At 38.1% G+C, this 17,856-nt stretch overlaps 1 protein-coding gene across 3 annotated transcripts in view; it reads right to left on the bottom strand.

Moving 5' to 3' along the window:
• TGFBRAP1 (transforming growth factor beta receptor associated protein 1) overlaps positions 1-17,856 on the bottom strand; it is a 35,743-nt gene that overhangs the window by 14,922 nt on the left and 2,965 nt on the right. For all 3 annotated transcript variants that reach the window (XM_037375979.1, XM_037375980.1, XM_037375982.1), the window contains exons 2-5: positions 16,947-17,648; positions 8,616-8,810; positions 7,418-7,572; positions 1,512-1,594 (exon numbers count right to left, since the gene is read on the bottom strand). In XM_037375979.1, coding sequence (XP_037231876.1) covers positions 1,512-1,594; positions 7,418-7,572; positions 8,616-8,810; positions 16,947-17,631 — 1,118 coding nt within the window. In that variant the 5' untranslated portion in view covers positions 17,632-17,648. The remainder of the gene's footprint in view (positions 1-1,511; positions 1,595-7,417; positions 7,573-8,615; positions 8,811-16,946; positions 17,649-17,856) is intronic.

Below are 17,856 nucleotides of genomic sequence, written 5' to 3'. Positions count from 1 at the left end.
TTCTTCCCCCACAACGTGCTGGAACTCACCGCAGGACACAGTTCCCCTTTTTCACTGCTTTTAAAAGATCCTTGGGCCACTACCAGTGAGGTGGGGCCCCAAGACTAGATCCCACAGGGAATTATTGCCAGGCAGGGTGGACTAAAGGGATAGAAATAAAGGTGAAGTGTCAGCCATAATCAAAACAGCTGCAGAGCTATGCAAGTCTGGCTACCTAACCACACCTAGACAATGAAAACACGTTATAGCCAGTACAACCTCAACAAGCTATTTTACCAAAGCTGGACAAACTGACAAAAGAAAATGAATAAAGTCCATTGGAAAGCCACACCTAACGGCTTTGTGGGAATATCTTAAAGATTCCTAACCATGTACAGCTTGTACTTCTACTTCAGATACAAAACACAGCAGCAATTCAGTCTAGAGTTCGGAAGATTTCAGGGAGGAAGAAGATTGCAAGTTGCTCATAAAGGCCTAAAATTCTAACGCAATATAGAAAGTGGTTGTGGCCAAAACAAGTTGCCACTAAATGCTGTTCAAGCCTTTCCTGTCATTCTCTAATCTTCACTCAGTGTATACTACCCATTCAGGCCCCATGTCTGCCATTATCCTGGTGAGCAGGAGACAAAATGGCAAAGTCCTTCCTCAACAGTAACACTCCCCACCCCAAAGCTTTACTTGCCTTGACATGCTTCCATAAACCCAAGGACTTTTTTCCTATACTGTACACACAATATATAGCAAAATGTCAAACCTTATTCCTATCCACAGACTCTAAACTGACTTAAAGAGAATTTCACCAGATTAAGAAGGAGAGTTATGTTATGTGGTCAGCATGGATTACACTAACTCTGGACAGTGCCCCATCACAGAATGAGGCATGGCTAGCAGAAATGAATGATCAGGTAAAATAATGAGCAGCATTTTTTTAATGAAAGTGGAGTACCAAGGTCAATTTGTAAACAAGTGACTGCTGAAACAGCTAAATCAGGAAGGTTAGTACAGATTTCAAGAACAAATAAACTGTCCCCTGGCAAAAGCCTAGCAGAACAAGTGTTAAAATAGTATCAGCATCCTCCAAAAAAATTAGTGCAATGTGTCAATAATATTTAAATTGTAACTTTTTGTCAAAAAGTTTTTTCTTCTTAAGAAAAAAAAAAAAAGGAACCAGGCCATGTTCTTATTGTAAATCACAGCACAGGCTCAATAATAAAGCCTTGGCCTTCATGGGCATAAAGTAAAAAAAGTCTCCACACATACAACACTCAGACTATAGGATTACAGCCTTAATGCTACTGGATGTTGGTATACCAAAAAAATCAGTTGCATTAACTCTTCAGTATTAAAGTTCTTTCAATGTTACTCTGTTCTTATCCCCCCCGCCCCAAAACTGTAACAGTGAACTCACATCTGCATCAAAAAACATTCAAGCGACTAAGTCTTTAAAACTGCAGAAGACTAACTCCTTATTTAAAGAGGATAAATAAATAAATTTCTTGTCACACAATTACCTGAAAAGTTCTTTTGCTTCAAGGAACTGAAGCTGTGCAAACTGTATAAAACCTGCTTGCTGCAGGATTCGTTTGTACATTACCTATGAAAGAGAAGGGGGGGAAAAAGGTTTATTATGTTTGTAAGAATTTATTTACACAGTGCTAGTCACTACTGCAATAACTACTTGCCAAAAAACCTGAACATATGATCTTCAACCAGACCTGTCAAATTACATGCAAAATAAGCCTTCATCCTCTACATTTTGAATTGTATGTACTTGAATATACCAAATATGCTGCCTGGACTCAGTTTCTGACACAGAAGTATGTGAACACAAAACTATTCACGAGTACTTACTAAAAACAAAGTCAACAAACAGCAAGTTTAAGTTTTCTTATTCAAATAATGACTTATCTGACAGTCTGACAGCCTGAAATTTTTGCCTGTGGTATTTGCAAATACAAAACCAAAAGGTTATCTTTGACATTCCCCATGATTCAGCAGGCATTAAAAAAAAAAAAAAAAAAAAAAAAAAAAGATTTAACTCAAGAGTGGTCCCACTGGACCACACACAGCCAATCTTCTCCCCACCTCATCCCACTTCTGCAGCAACCATGCTAGTGATTCTTATAGTTTCATCCCCCGCTGATGACCATATTTATGACTTTCTGCCAGTGTGGGGTTTTTGTTTTGGTTTGTTTTTTTTATAAGTAAGAGTACTTCCAAAACAGTTCAAATTATCCAACATGCAGCACACTATGCAATATACATAAAAATACGGTTAAAAAGAGGAGCACAAGTGAACCATATGAAAAGCTATGTATTATGAAGTTTTAGTGTTAAGGTCAAGCCTAGACAGAAAACAGTTAACAAGAAGTTCACTAGAAGAACAACACAAAACTACGTTAAACGCTAGGTACTTATTTGATCTGAAGAGTCAATTAGTTACCATGAGATTAAAAGAAACTTGTGCTCAGAATATTTCCAACAGCAAAAGAGAATTACTAAAACCAAGGAACCTAAACTGTGCCCTGCAAAGCATCCACCCTTTGTGATAACACCGGGATTTTGCAAATACACCTAGCTACATCCACATACCCTCACGTTTTCCCTTCAACTTTCTCATGAATATACAGCTTTCTAATGTTTATCAGTGTACATGAATGCTGTTATCAATAACAGACTCCTATTTTCAATGAAAACACCCAGAGAAACTGCAACAGTTCGCAACATAGTCCAAGCAGGAATTGCTAAAGTGTCAGGCCTCAAATAGGGTAGAGACTGATACTCTAATTCATGATTTTTCATCTTGATAAAGATTGTAGACTTACTAAGAGAAAAGCCTGCTTAAATCCATTTAGTCTGTGCATGCTTTACTAATAGTACCTTAAGGACATACTTAGTCTTGATCATTAGCAAGCCATTAAAACCTATTGATTTGAAAGGTTGTGGGACTTTTCCTGTATCCCCAGTGTGGGGGGCAGAAAGGGAAGCAGAGGGAAATGCTACCTGGCACCCCTTTTCAGACAAATGTAACAAAATAAAAATAAACAAACAATACTTCATGACATCTTTATATTAATTAACGTTACTATGCTTTACATCCAAGTCTACTAATTCAAAATATACCTAAGTAAAGCTAAAAGGCAATTTAATTACAGTAATAAAGTAAAACTACCTGAGATCATCAAGTCATAAAATATCCAAAATATTTTGTATTTACAACTGTGTTATTATATCAATAAACAGTAATCTGAACTGATGAATACCCAACCCATCACATTCTCAAAGATGCTGGTAAAGGACTTCATCTGCAACTATCTGTATTTAGCAGGGCCAGAAAAACCTCAAAATCTGGCCTCAGGCTTTCCACTGAGGGTTGAAGTACAGACATTTCTCGACCCGCTAACTAGTATCAAAAGTAGGTGGCTGGTTGTTTGGGTTTTGTGGGTTTTTTTAAGTCCGTTTTCAATCTTTGCAATGGAGCAATCACTAATATTTACTATCTTTATTATTATTATTATATATTTTATAAATACATACAATATATAATTATATATTAATATTACTAATGTTTAGTGAATTTGGAGATTGGAATTAAGTTTGAATTCATCCAAGACACTGAAAATACTGCTTTAATTGTAGAGCTTAGTCTGTACGGCAATCTTTTCAACCAGAAGTTGAAAAGAGCTTGTTGACAGTAAGAGGTATAGGCCCAAGGAATCAGTTTTAAATTTGAACTGATTAAGTGGTATTCACTTTCATTTAAATGTTGACATATCTTCACTTGTCCCTTAAAGTCACACAACAAAAACTATGTAGAATATCTACAGATAGACTTCCCAACTTTTAATAATGCAGTGATGGGACAGGGAGTATCCAAGCTGATTTTTAGGCAAGAGAAACACCAGATATTAAGATGTCCTGTGGTAAAGTTTATGGAAGCAACAAAGCAGAGTTGCTGTGGAAAATTCAGTCTTCTCCTTCCCAGAGGCTTTTAAAAAGCAGCTAGACCTATATGCCAAAAAAAATTAAACTGTATATGGTTATGATAGAAAAAACATCTTGAGTTCTTCCAGACCCGTTTGCCAGAATACTGCAATATGCTTCTTTTAAAAAGGTACTAAGTTACACCCAATCAACATTCAATATGCTGTTTATTCTCCTATCATTTTTCAAGGGCCACCATAGGACCTGAAGTGCTTTAGGGAAATTCTATGTTGTTGACTGAATTCACATTAAAAAACTAGCTAAAAAAATATGAAATAAGATTGTATTAATTCATATCTGAAAAAGCACTAGGAAACAGAAAGATAACTGCTGATGCTGTGATAGCTACAGTGAAGCCTTAGCTCCCCCAACTGCTATGAAAATCCTTTCTAAAATGGTCAAAATTACCAACTAGATTGCCAAAAAGATTTTTTCTAGAAAGTTACTTCGACTTCTGGTCAGGTTTGGGTGCAGTTAGTATGCTTTTTGAAACTAAAACAGAACAAGAAGGAAGGAAAAAAAAAAAAAAAAAGAAAAAAAAGACAAAAAGAGATACCTATGCAAGATGTGTGTCAATCTAACCAAGGTCTTCACTACCATCAACCATGATTTCTGCAAACTTCAGTTGTCCTGAAAAATTAATAAGTAGTATTCAGTCATTTCATGGTAGCATGGTAGAAAGGCCTTTGTATTCTTCTACCAAAAGTGATATCCAAAGCCATCTCCTTGCAATACTTCCGCTTAGTGTTTTTTACCTAGCTAGTTTTTTACCTTACTAGTAAGTCTTGATGCTCAAAGAGAAAAGAATTTTCATCTAATACAGCAGAGAGAAATTTGCCACCTGCAGGGCCCACAGGTTAAAACAACTAATCCATGACCTACTTCTTTCCAATAACTAAATATTGGCTGTACAAATAATTCTGGGAGTATAGTACTTTACTGTTTCAATCCCACTATCATTCTGCATTACCAGCACACACACACACACACATATATATATTTATGCTGATATAATACTGTTGATATAAAGAGAGAGAGCATGCACCTGTGTATGCATGCAATGACAACGAAGTATTGAACTGTAGGAAAAAACCTGACGTTGTCAAGAACTGTCCTAAAATGCCATGACTGAGTTCAAGTCACCCATAAGATGGCAACAGCCATTGCAAACTGCAGGAATTAAAGCAGTGTGTGGAAAAGGGGGCACTATACCATGTGTACCAGGCAATTACTATCACTCTTCTGTATGTATAAATTATAGTGGCTGGATAAAGTGTCTTAATGCCAAACCTACACATTCCTCCCTACTGCTCATATAAAATGGCAAAATAAGGCCTTCAAAGTGTCAGCTACTCAAGAATCAGTAAAGCTTGCAAAATAGATATCTTAAGATATCTGTTAGAAGATACCTGTTATTTATCTGCCTAATAACTATTACCTGAAGATCTCTCTTAGACATTATTTAGAAACAAGTGACTACGATCAGTTAAAATATGCCAAAAAAATGCTGCAAAAGACATATGTAAAGCATGTGATTTGGTTGAACTCAATCAGCAAGACTACAGTAAAAGAAATTCTGATGTGCTTGTAACAAACCTGTAATGACAGCATTAAGTATCAGAGGCACATTAGAAAGCAAGCTCAACATGTTCAGTTTCCAACTACAGATAAGCTCTGAAAAATTGGACTAACAACTACTCAACCAAGTTGAGTCATTTTAATATGAAACAGTAGGAGCCTCCAATTTAAGCTGGTTAATATCAGTTTGCAAATACAGCCCACAACTAGAACAGGCTATTCTGCTTGCAAGTACTGTTTCCTGTTTTTCAGCTGTAGCACTGACTCAAAAGTAACTGAACACCCTTAGAAGTACATTAAGGTAGCAAGAATTTACAATAATCTTGGTAACAGTAACTTCAGGAAGACAGACATCATGCACATATGATACATGTGAACAGAAAGTAACTTATCCTAGACACAGAAAAATCCTAACTGCAAGAAAAATTAGGAGGAATGAGATTCTACGTATTGTCTTTTAGATAATGAATTACAGTTCATTCTGTGGCAAAACACAAAGACATCCTCACAGTAAATCTACATAAACTGGAAAGAAATAATTGGAGAATTAGAGGTCGTCATACATAGAAGAAACTAATTAGATCATGCAACCTGTCCTCACAGCAAGATTTTAGTTTGTTTCTTTAAACAGATTGCAAAGGGAAAGTTGGAAACAAAGATGCAAAGCAAAACATGCTGGAAACTGAACTACGTATTTGCCTGAATACTTTCCAGCTGCAAGTACTTCCAGATAGTTGTACCTTAGCAAAAGGATGGAAACAGTTTTCTCACCAAGATTTTTACTTCCAGCAGCCTCCCAGCTGTTCATTCAACAGAGGAGTTAATGATCACAATGAAAACTCATACAAATATAATTTAATTTAATGACTGCTTTTCAAGGGCCTTGACCAAATTTTAAATGGCAGGGTATTTAAAACATCTTGCAGTTAATATAAAGTAAAAAAATCCTGCTGGACTGAACCATTTTGGACCACTCCAATTCTGTAATTTCCACAGTCATGTTCCAAACTTTACATCTTCCTAAACAAACTGAAAGTAATGCAACACATACTATTTTGATGGCACCAAATGCTCCAAAGTACATTAAATGAACCAGATTTTCTGCAGGTTACAGATCAAGTTTTGCCTTTACAAAAGAAAAAAAACTAAGTCAAATATTCATTCACCTTCTTGGTGAGTAGATTTCATGCTATTTTTCCAAGTTTCAGTCTCTAAATGACAAATAGGAACAAATACAGCAGAAAATATATATTGTAATTTAAACCAGAGATAGAAGGAAATGAGTACAATTCTCTAACAAATACTCTAAATCAAAGAGTTACTAAGATACTTTGCCACATGAAAATCTTAAACATTCAATTACACACTAGTACAAGAACTACTTGTATGAGTTTGAAAGTAGGACATATTTGCTTTAGACTTCCCATCACTTAACTTCAAAGTTGTACTACTGTGGCATTTAGGACATGGTGAGAATAGCCAATAAAAAAGTAAAACTTAAAATTTGCAACTTGAAATGAAGTATACTTTTTTGAAGAGCAATAGCAAATAACAACTGAATCTAGTCCTAAGGATGCATTGCAGCAGATTTTCTATCATTAGTTTATCAGTTTTGTTTTCAATTTTTCCAAGTTACACACTTGAAAAAAACCAACACAAAAACCCCAGCAGAACAGCAGCATTATCACAGCCTTTACAAGCACAAGCCAATTCAGCAGCACATCTATTTCCTCAGGCTGAAACCATGAAAGGTATTTGATTTCTCTTCAATGTAAATTCCTTCCCCACCCTCTCTTGGTATACATGGCCCCACTGTGAAATTTATATTTTCATGAAAATTAAAGGAAGGACAGACCTGAAATTTCTCTTTTGGAATATTCCTTCGAGCTCCTTTTGCTAGAACAAGGGCTTCTTCCACTCTGTGGCTAGCTAGAAGATCCTGAATCTGTTTTTCCAAAGGTAGCGGCACCAAGATATACACACCCTTGTTAGTAGCAACAATCACCTTTCCTGGGTAGAGCAGACAGACACATTCAGTTTATATTTTCTACAGAAAAAGCACATTTCAGAAATAAGCTTTAAGACTTACTATTTAAGATACAAGAACCTGAACAGTGATAAAATAAAAAAATCGTATTTGTTGTTACCATATTTACTAGCTAGTGTAGTTCACCTGTAAATTGCACTTCAGAAATACAGAGATAATGGTAAACATTTATTTACAGCAGACTTTATCCCTCTCTGAGTAAATGAAACTGGCTATCGTCTCTCATGATGAGCTAAGCTGTAAAGGCCACCACTGAAACTATTACCCACACTCCACAGAATAGGGACTTTTAACTACCAGATATTTCCACATGCTTACATCAGAAAATTGTAAGCTGTACATCAAAGGCAGCAAGCAATGCACATTTCTTGTTGTTCATATTGTACTGAACAACAAAAAACTGAACACAAAGTTCATAGTGCTACAGTTTGTAGGTCTCCTGGAAAAAAAAAGCAACACAATGTATTTCATATTTCAGAATTCTTAATTGAAAAACAGGTCAAAAGAATTTTTTGTACTTTTTGTTTAATAATTTTTATGAAATATTCCATTGGAAACCTCTCACACAGATATTTCAGAAAGAAATACAAAATAACAATTTTTAAAATGTTAGAATTCTGTCAGGAGAGCAACAGAGAAATACCTCTAGCTCACAGTTACTGACTCATAGCATAATACTGCTCCTTTGAAAGGAATAATCAAGTTACAAGAAAAACCTCTAACCCCACAGACTCCTACCAACAATTAACTTGACAATTAAAGCATATTTAATGAACACACACTCTGTTAGAATTTTGGATGTGGAATTACATTTTGTGGAATTTTGGATTACTACAGTTTTCTTATCATAATTAGCAGATATCTAATCAGGAAAGCATTTGCAACAAAAGTTTCAACAGTTGATGTGCTTGATAGATACTCTGTTTAAAAAACAAACTGAAGTGACTGTGCCCACAGCAGTGGCTGTTCCAGAATTACTGATGCAAAAAAGTGCCCTTTTTAATACCTTCGAAGTCCTGTAGAATGTGACCTTCTTTAAAAGGCAGGGTTTGCTTTTGCTGCTGGTCCAGCATGCTGTGCACCGTAATGAATTCATCATCAAGAGCAACGACGTAAGGAAAGCACAAAGCTGCTCCAATCACGTTCTCTGACCAGTGCACAGGGGCACGCTGTGAAATGCCATCTACAGTTGCAAACATGCCTACAAAAGCAAAAAACAAAGCCTGAGGCCTGTGCTAGTTGAAAACTGTTGTTTTCCCAACATGAAGCATGGGTACCAAGGTGCAGAAATAAAGTCTCAGATGAACAGATGCAGTATCAGGTGGCATGACAACAGCACATCACACCTCCCTTGACCTTACAGGCCTGTCGGTTGAATTTTTTTTTCCTTCTCCTTTACCACAAAAACAGGTGACACCAAAAACTGAAACAAGAAGAATACTGAAACTAGCCAGAATTATTCAAGTTTAGTAAGTTTCAGATTTTTTTTTAGTAAGAATTATGCCATGTAGTTTGAATTAATTTCAACACACTAATATTTACTGAGACCCAGTTTTCAAACAATACAGCCTTAGTAGGAGCCACAGATCTGCAGTGCCTGACCTATCTGGCAGTACAAACATATTTGTTCCTTGTAGTGTCAAATGTCTAACAAGCATTTTAGTTGACAGAATAATTTACTACTTCACTTTTGCTACAGCAAAGTTTTCACAGAACAAGGGTCCAGCTCTTTGGGATGATTCCCTTCCTGTGAGGTATCTGTGTTTTCAATAATTTGAAAGAAAATGCAGAGGTTGCATACAAAGCACATTTTCCCAAAAGCCAAGCACAGACTAAAGATTTTTTTAATATCCCAATGATAACCTCCTATGCTGTCTTCAAAATAACCATATTAAATCTTCAGTTAATTTGTGGTTTTCGTTGCCGCTATCTTTCCTCCTGTCTATCCTGCCCTCCTCCTTTCTAGCTTAATAAAGGTTTGACTTGCTTTTGGACCACATGTCGCTGGTTCTATTTATGCTACTTGGTATTCCCCAGCTCTTCCCAAGACATTAACTGAAGAAAAACTCCAGTCAAAGTTTTCAGGCCTAGTTCAGTAAACCTTTGCTAGCTGAGCCATACTGAAGCACGTTACAAACTTCTGTTCTAAATATGAATGCATACCCCTTAAAACCAGTACTCTCAGGCCATTAAAAAGACATGCCCATGAAAACTGTTCTTCAGCAGGAATGAGCTACTTGACAGCTGGCAGAGTAAGTCTGAGCTCTAAAGGACAGAGGAGATTAAAAGATTATGTTATTCAATTTACAAAATCTCTTCCAAACAGAGGATAATGAGGCAAGGGTAGCTGATTATGAGAACCATGTTGGAATTAAAAAAAAAAAAAAAAAGGAAAAAAAACCCTGAGGGTTGTAGGTTTCTACAGAATTACAATGTAGAGACTAAGCTTCTGGATCCTTTATAGCAGCTTTGAAATGATCAGCCCTTTCCCTTGACTAAGGGTGCAATACATAATTAAAACTTCAACATCTGACTTGGCAAGTAACATTACTTGCTTTTTCACTATAATGATCAGCTTTTCAATCAGAGCACCTCACAGAAAATACTTTTTTTGGCCATTATATGTAATTCCCATTTTACTCTACAGATCTTGATATTCTTAGGGATTAGAAGTGGAATTTTATGCCAGGCAGGCTGCACTATCCATTTTTAATGCCTTCCAGTTGTTACTCTGTGCTATAAACCCATGTCAAAAAGTGTGAGAAAACTTGAGTTAAATACATACTAAGCAGTAGTAAACGCAGGGATAATATTTGAGATATTCATTCTTAGAATTTTCTATTTCTCTGACAGTCTCAGAAAAATAAAACCCCCTGATTTTAAAATTATTTTTTTTAAATGACAGAGCTCCTTTTAGCTAATTTTAAAAAAACCCTTTATGGTAGTGAAAGGGTATGCAGAGCAGTGCATAGTACTTTTCCAAGTCAGTGTCTCTTTACATCCCTCTGCCCTCAGCAGCTAGTGCTTCTGTGATAGAATGATACATTTTCTGCCTTCATCCAGCTCTCACCTAAAGATAACAATAAAGAAGACAACTACAATCAGAAGCCATGGCCTTTTTATAGTACAGGAATGTGTTTGAAGAAACTGATGATGAAACCATTAATCAATTCTGTATTAAAAATATGTATGCTATCCAGAGGTTACAGGTTACTCAAAACGCAGCTACAGTTTTCAGCTTCAGGAGATCTAGAAATGTATAGAATCATAAGAATAATTTAAGTCAGAAGGGGTTTCTGAAGGACACAGTCCAGCCCACCGCCCCTTAAGAGCAGGACCAACTTAGACCAGGTTACTCACAACTCTGTGCAACAGATTATAGATTTCATTTTAAAACAAAAAGCTTCTTAGAGAAAATACCTGTAAAAATTGAAATAAAACTTCTTTATTGTTATTACTTGCCTAAAAAGGAATACAAAAACTTTCAGCTATCGCAGAAGTTGACAGCATGAAGAATACTACAAGTGAGTGAAAACAAGGGATCATGCTGGTTCTGTTGACTACCCTGCTTTATGCAGTGTGGTCAGCTATGAAAAGGGGCACTGCATAACCTGTGAATCATTCTGCTTAGTACCTCTGCACTTGTTCTAAGTGACAAGGGTCAGCTCTCCAACTCCGTTTGTAGTCTACCCAATCACTATAGAACTGTTCAAACCATGCACCACTAAGTTTATTCTAGAAAAGCAAAAGGAATAAACTAAAACTAGGTATTTAAAATTTGTATTTTTTTTATTCATTAAAGTCATGGAATAGTTGAAACAGGAAGGAAACTTTGGAGACTGTCCAGCCTGACATCCCTGCTCAAAGAAGGGTCAACTGTAACAGGTTGCTTGAGATCTTGCCCAGTCAGGTTTTGAGTACCTCTAAGAACAGACTCCACACCCTCTCCAAGACTTGTTTCCTGGTTTGGCCACCATCACAACAAGGAATTTGTTTTCTTATGTTTACATAGAATTTCCTGTATTTCAGTTTGCACTGACTGCCTCTCATCCTTTCCCCTGGATACAATACCACTGAGCAGTATCTGACTTTGTCTTCTTTACCACCCCCCATACACGTTAGCAAGATCTCTGCAAACATTTTCTTCTTCAGACTGAACAGTCCCAGCTTTCTCAGCCTCCCCACATATGAGGTGCTCTTATTTTTCTGGTCCTTTTCCTATCTCCTGTCTTTCTGGTCCTTCAGTGGATCTACTCCAGTATGTCCATATGATTTCAGAGAGGCCAGAACTGGACCCAGCACTCAAACGTGGTCTCACTAGGACCGAGTGGAAAAAATGCCTCTCTTCTCAACCTGCTGGCAGCAATTGTCCTAATAGAGTAATTTAGGTTGGAAAAGACCCTTAAGATCATTGAGTTCAACTGTTAACCTTGCACTACCATGTCCACCACTAAATGCAGCCCAATAGGCTGTTGGACAACTTTGCCACAAGGCCACACTGTTGGTTCATGGTCACCTTGCCCCTCAGAGCCCCAAGGTCCCTGGTCAGGAAAGGTACCTTTCCAGTCGGTCAGCTCCCAGCCTGTACTGGTTCATGGGGTTGTCCCTCCCTAGGTGCAGGACTTCACATTTCCCTTTACTGAACTTCATGAAATTCCTGTCAGTTCATTTCTCCAACCTGTCAAAGTCCCTCTGAATGGTCACACAATTCCCGAGTGTATTAACCACTCCTCCCACATCTGCAAATTTGCTGAAGGTGAACTCTACCCCAACATCTGTATTAATGAAGATGTTACTACTGACCTCACATTGGCCCCCGGCAATACACAAGTAGCAACTGACCTCCCATGGTGCATCCCATCAAGTCCCACAGATTTGTCTGTCCAGTCTATTTAAGTGTTCCATAACCTGATCCTTCTCTACTGAGGACAGGTTTTTGTTGCTCCAAATTTTCTCACCGGTCCTAGGGGCTAAGGATTCCTGAAGGAAGATCATACCAGTAACAACTGAGGTAAAGGCAGTATTAAGCACCTCGGCTTTTTGCATACCCTTTAGCATCAGGTCCCCAATCCCATTCAGCAGTGGGCATCCATTAGCCTTCCTTTGCTGCTGATATGCTTGTAGAAGCTTTTTTTGTCACCCTTCATGGTGCTCAGCAGAACCAATGCTAGATGGACTCTGGCCTCCCTAACCCTATCCCCACATGCTTGGACAGTGTCTCTATGTTGCTCTGAGGTCACCTGGTCCTGCTCTCTCTTCACTTGCTTCCTTTTTATATTTCAGTTTAGTCAAGAGCTGCCGGTTCATTAATGCAGGCTTCCTGCCACCTCTGCTTCTTTTCCTGCTCATTGGCATGGGCCATTCCTGAATTTGGAAGAGACAGCCCTTCTCTCCAGGCCCATATCCTGTGGAATTCTTTTAAGCAGGTCCCTGAACAAAAGTCTGCTGTCCTGAAAATTAGGCTTGTGTCTTTTTGCCTTGTTCCCTTCTCTCAGGATTCTGAACTTCACCATCTCACAGACACTCAGCAAGGCTGCTGGCCTGACCTTCACATTCCTAGCCAGGTTCAACAAAGCACATCCCTTCATCAGCTCCTCAGTTACCATCAATGCACTCCAGAAATCTCCTGGACTGCTTGCGCCCTGCTGTGTTGCCCCTCTAGCAGGTAGTGAAGTGGTTCAAGTGCCCCCCAAGAACCAGGGCCTGCAAATGCAGGTTTCTTCCTGTCATCTGGAAGAGGCTTTACCTACATCATCTTCCTGATAAGGTGGTCTGCAGCAGGCACTCACCATGTCACAACCCACGTTAATCTGATCTGCCCTCTAACCCTAATCCATAAACTCTCAGCTGCGTCCTCCTTTGTCCCATGGCACACCACCATATCTTCCTACTGCTCTCATGTAAAGAGCAACCTCTCACCTGTGCTGTTAACACATTGCTGTGCTAATTTCCCAGAAAAAGTGAGAAAGGTTTCAGCATCCTGTTGTTTTGTATAAACAACTTTGTGCCCATGGGCCTGAAGCAGGGCCTCTTCAGCGCTGTTTGTTGAATACAAAGTCTCTCATCCATGTCATCCTGCACTCTGTTTCCCAACTCAGCCTATCACCACCATTCCTCATTTCAATCTTCCTCACCAGGTTGGTCAGCCTGTTGGCAAAAATGCTTTTGCCTCACTTGGCCTGGTGAATCCCATCTCTTCCTTAAATAGGGATCCATAGTTATAAAAGCCAAATCCCTCATCACCAGAAGCTGTGCAATCCGTTGGTGACCTGCACAATCCACCCACTCTTCCTCAAGCTGTTCTTCCTCACTGGCAGGACTGATAAGTAAACCTGCATCTCCAACATGAGAGTCTCCCACTACTATTACTTGTGAATCCCTGCTGGTGCTACTGCATTGTACAGGCTCAGATGATTTGTTGGAAAGAGCTTCCTGTTTCTCATCTGCTACTGTGAGCACTGAACATATTCTATAGATGCAAATCTGTGGGCAGAGAAGGAGAGTTCTTCCTTTTATGAGAAGTCACAAGTTTCCAGCCTTCATCATCACAGAACAAGCAGAGACTCAGCCTGCCCTTCCCTCAGTACAGCTGGGGGTTCAGTCCTGGGTCCTGCAAAGGATTCAACTTTTTTGTCACCTCTGATGCCATGCACTCTGCTGACCTCCTCCTGCATCTCCTTTACTTGGCAAAAGAAATCTTCAACCAAGCACTCATCTCCTACAGGCAGTTTTGGGACAGTTGCCCCAGCTGGTGCGAGGAAGCATGCCCTGTGCCAATATGCAAGAATTGTTTGCTGCAATTTTAAAAGCTTAAAGCCTCTGTATGGCAGGACATCTGATTGGAAACATGCAACAAGAGCTTTATGGAATGAAAAACTAAATTTTGGTAAGCATCGTTTCATACATAAAGAATTGATTTTCCATTCTGAATTAACTACTTACTGGCCAAAATGCAGATGCATCAAAACCAAAGTTCCTCCTCTCTTTTGAAAGAATAAGCTATATACTAACTGCAATTAGAGCCGACAAAGTACTGAATGGATAAGCCTATGGATCAACTATGAGCAGTTCTTACAGTCAGTTTTAAATGCAAAGAGTCTGGGTAACGAAAAAGGTTGCATATCCAAAGAAACTCAAAGATGTTTTACTTCATGATTACCGTTTTAAGTAGTTGCTTTCTGCCATTCTGAATTCCAGTCTTAATTCAAAAGCAAGTTAATCTAAATAAATTTCACTTCAAGTGCTATTAAGCCAAATACATTAATGCAGAATACATCCACCTCAGTAAAAAAGGCTGAACTTGGCACAGGTGCTCTAACAAGTGCCAAACGAATGTGCCTTAACCAGTAAGATGTACAAAAGCAAACCAAAATTAGAATATTTACACTGAGCCTTTTCAAGTCTGTTCATCCTACAGCAGAGGCCTACCTCAAATGTCAAGATGTGCAATGCTTATGTATTATAACAGTGCACAACCATCTTCACAACTTCAGACAAGTGTTAAAACCATGAAGAATTTTACCAAGGAAGCAGAGCAAGATGGGTAATACTAGTCAAAAGAACAGTGGTGAGGGAATAGAGAACAGATAATTAAAAAAAAGTAAAATCCACAAGCTGTATTAGACAAGGAGGAACTATACAATCCATAGCAAGCAGTCTTCTAAGGTTTCTGAGCTAGCGCAAGATACGACTTCGCCTGTATTATGAAGAAAAGGGAAGTTTATAACATGTTTAGAGCTGCAGAAGTGCATTTGCTTAAGATACCACATGCCTGATATTCTAACTCCAGAACAATCTACTTACACAAGGATGCTGGATTTTTTGAGTAAAGGTCTTACTGTACATCTCTCTTCCAGAACACCAGATAAAAGCAAAAAGAATAAATTCTGCTTTTTGACTAAATATAATTATGCTTTTGAAAGTATAACTATTCTTCTTAAAAAAAGGAATGAACCACTTTAATAGAATCTGGTTTGACCAGACAAAGATTGAAGTAAGTATAGGATCTCCTTAGAAACATGTCAAAAGGGAAAAATTTTGGACAGTCAATTCACAATTTTTAACTTTCATAGCACTCCTAAAATGGTTAATGCCCACAAATAAATGTCCACATTTTAACCAACTAAGAGTTTTAACAGGAGGTGGGCAACCAAGAAGACTTACAAAAGCCCTATGAACTTGCTTTTTTCAGGCATCTTAGAACATCTTTGATTTCATAAATTGATGCTGTACTTTCAAGAAAAACTGGTGAGTTGATGTACATCTCACATTCTGGTCACAAGACAAACCAAATATAAACAACAATGCACACTTTTTTTTTTTTAATTTATATTAAAAAGCCCAAACCCATGCAGATCTCTGAATTAAGGACCTAAATAGTTGGGATTTTTGTGTCATGCTATTCCTAATGCGTCAGGGAAGATACATGAACTGCATCATCTAAATCGAGAGTCATATGGCAAACAGCATGAAAGCATTCTGCCTGTTGTCTGTCAACTCTGGGTTATTGCAGCTTTTCCAAAAAAAGCTCAAGATTACTGACCTCACAGCATATTGTTGATTTAGACAGACTACAGCAGCAGTAGTCTATACAATCATCATCATTCTATTAGACACAAGCTTTATTTCACGTGGTCTAATTTTGGTTTTGCAGTACTTAATCTATCATTTTCTGTAATACAGAGCTGAAAAATACTATTAAAAAATTAAGCAAATGGGAGCATAAAAACTGGGTAGTATCTGACAACATCTACATCTGAGACAGTTTACTTCTACAGGAGTTAGAATACAGTAATAGTGTTTACTTCCACTTACATTTCCTACTAGCACTGTAGTACAACACACTTATTTGTAAACCTGTTACCATCCATAAAACGGACTTTGCATGAAGTCCTCTGAATAGCAACTGAGGAAAAAAATTAAGTGGTCTATGCTAATTTGACAATATTACAGCAGCATGGGGCTCCTCAAATCTAGTCCGGCTGGTCACTACAGAGAGGCTATCAGCCTCTGAAGTTTACTTGCTAACAACCAATTTTTTCACTCTGGGCTACAATACTACTGCTAGCTGTCTATACAGAAACAAAGCTGTCTACAGACACGATTAAATTACAAATAATGACATTTTTGTGCATTAAAAAAACTAGGAGTTATAGTAATACTTACTACCAAAAATTTACCATCTACCTTTCTATCTCAACGTTCCAGTATAGTCCTGTGAAGAAAATTACCATTATTGTGCACAACACTTCATTTGTTAATCTTTGCTTTGCAAACTGGGAGAAACTGAGAGAGAAGGTAAAAAACTTGCAAAAAAAATTACAATCCTTAGTCTCACCTAGGCCTCCGGGGCCAGCCAACAGAAACTCTTGTCTGCCTATCCTTTTCACAATTGGCCGTTTCTCATCACTGCAATAAGGAAACAGATCCTGCGAGACGCCAGTATTATAATTCAAAATGATATACTGTGTAGTAAGTGCAAGACATAAGTAATAACCATCTACAGCCACAGCACAGGGTTGCTCTGGAGTAAACACTTCCTTCACTATCTGGACTCTGTCTTCAAACACCATGAACATTTGAATGGTCCGCCGCTTGACCGAGATAATGCAGACTTCAACACAGAAAGGATCCCCACTCACAGGGTTTTCATTTAATGCAAATGTCACAGCTCCTTTGATTCTAGCGCCACTGGGGACAGGTTCCAAGTTTATCATGTTAACTAGTGTTATCGTGTTGTCGCAAAGCACAAGAAGCCTGGTGAGGGCGGAGGCTGCTTTCAACTCACTCACAGGCTTCTTCAAGCCCAGGTATTTATGCAGTTGCTTTGTGGCAGCAAAAGCTATTTTTCCAGCTGTTGATATCTTTTCATCCAACAGAAAGTGATAGATAAAGCAGTCATTGGTTCCAATATAGAGGTTCTTTCCGCAACACTCAATGCATTCGATGTTGATGTAATTTTTCTCTCCCATTAACATCTCCCGCTCAACAGCAGAAACAAGCTTGAAAGCTTTAACGCTCATTGTGTCTTCTGGGTGATCTGATTAAAGAGGAAAAAAACAAACAAACCACTTTTATCTCCATACAAATAATCAAATAGCAGAGGCAGCAATTTAACATTCACCAATACAAAACCTTCATTGGTGTACTTTTTAATAGTTTATACTCTATTTCCAATCTGATCACACAAGCCAGAATGAACACATTAGTAACTGCAGAAATGAACTGTATGCTTCCGTGTCAAGTCT

The sequence above is a fragment of the Falco rusticolus genome, chromosome 2, assembly GCF_015220075.1.
Source record: "Falco rusticolus isolate bFalRus1 chromosome 2, bFalRus1.pri, whole genome shotgun sequence".
NCBI lineage: Eukaryota > Metazoa > Chordata > Aves > Falconiformes > Falconidae > Falco > Falco rusticolus.
The sequence above is the reverse complement of the archived record's forward strand: the minus strand, read 5'-3'. Positions and strand labels throughout refer to the sequence as shown.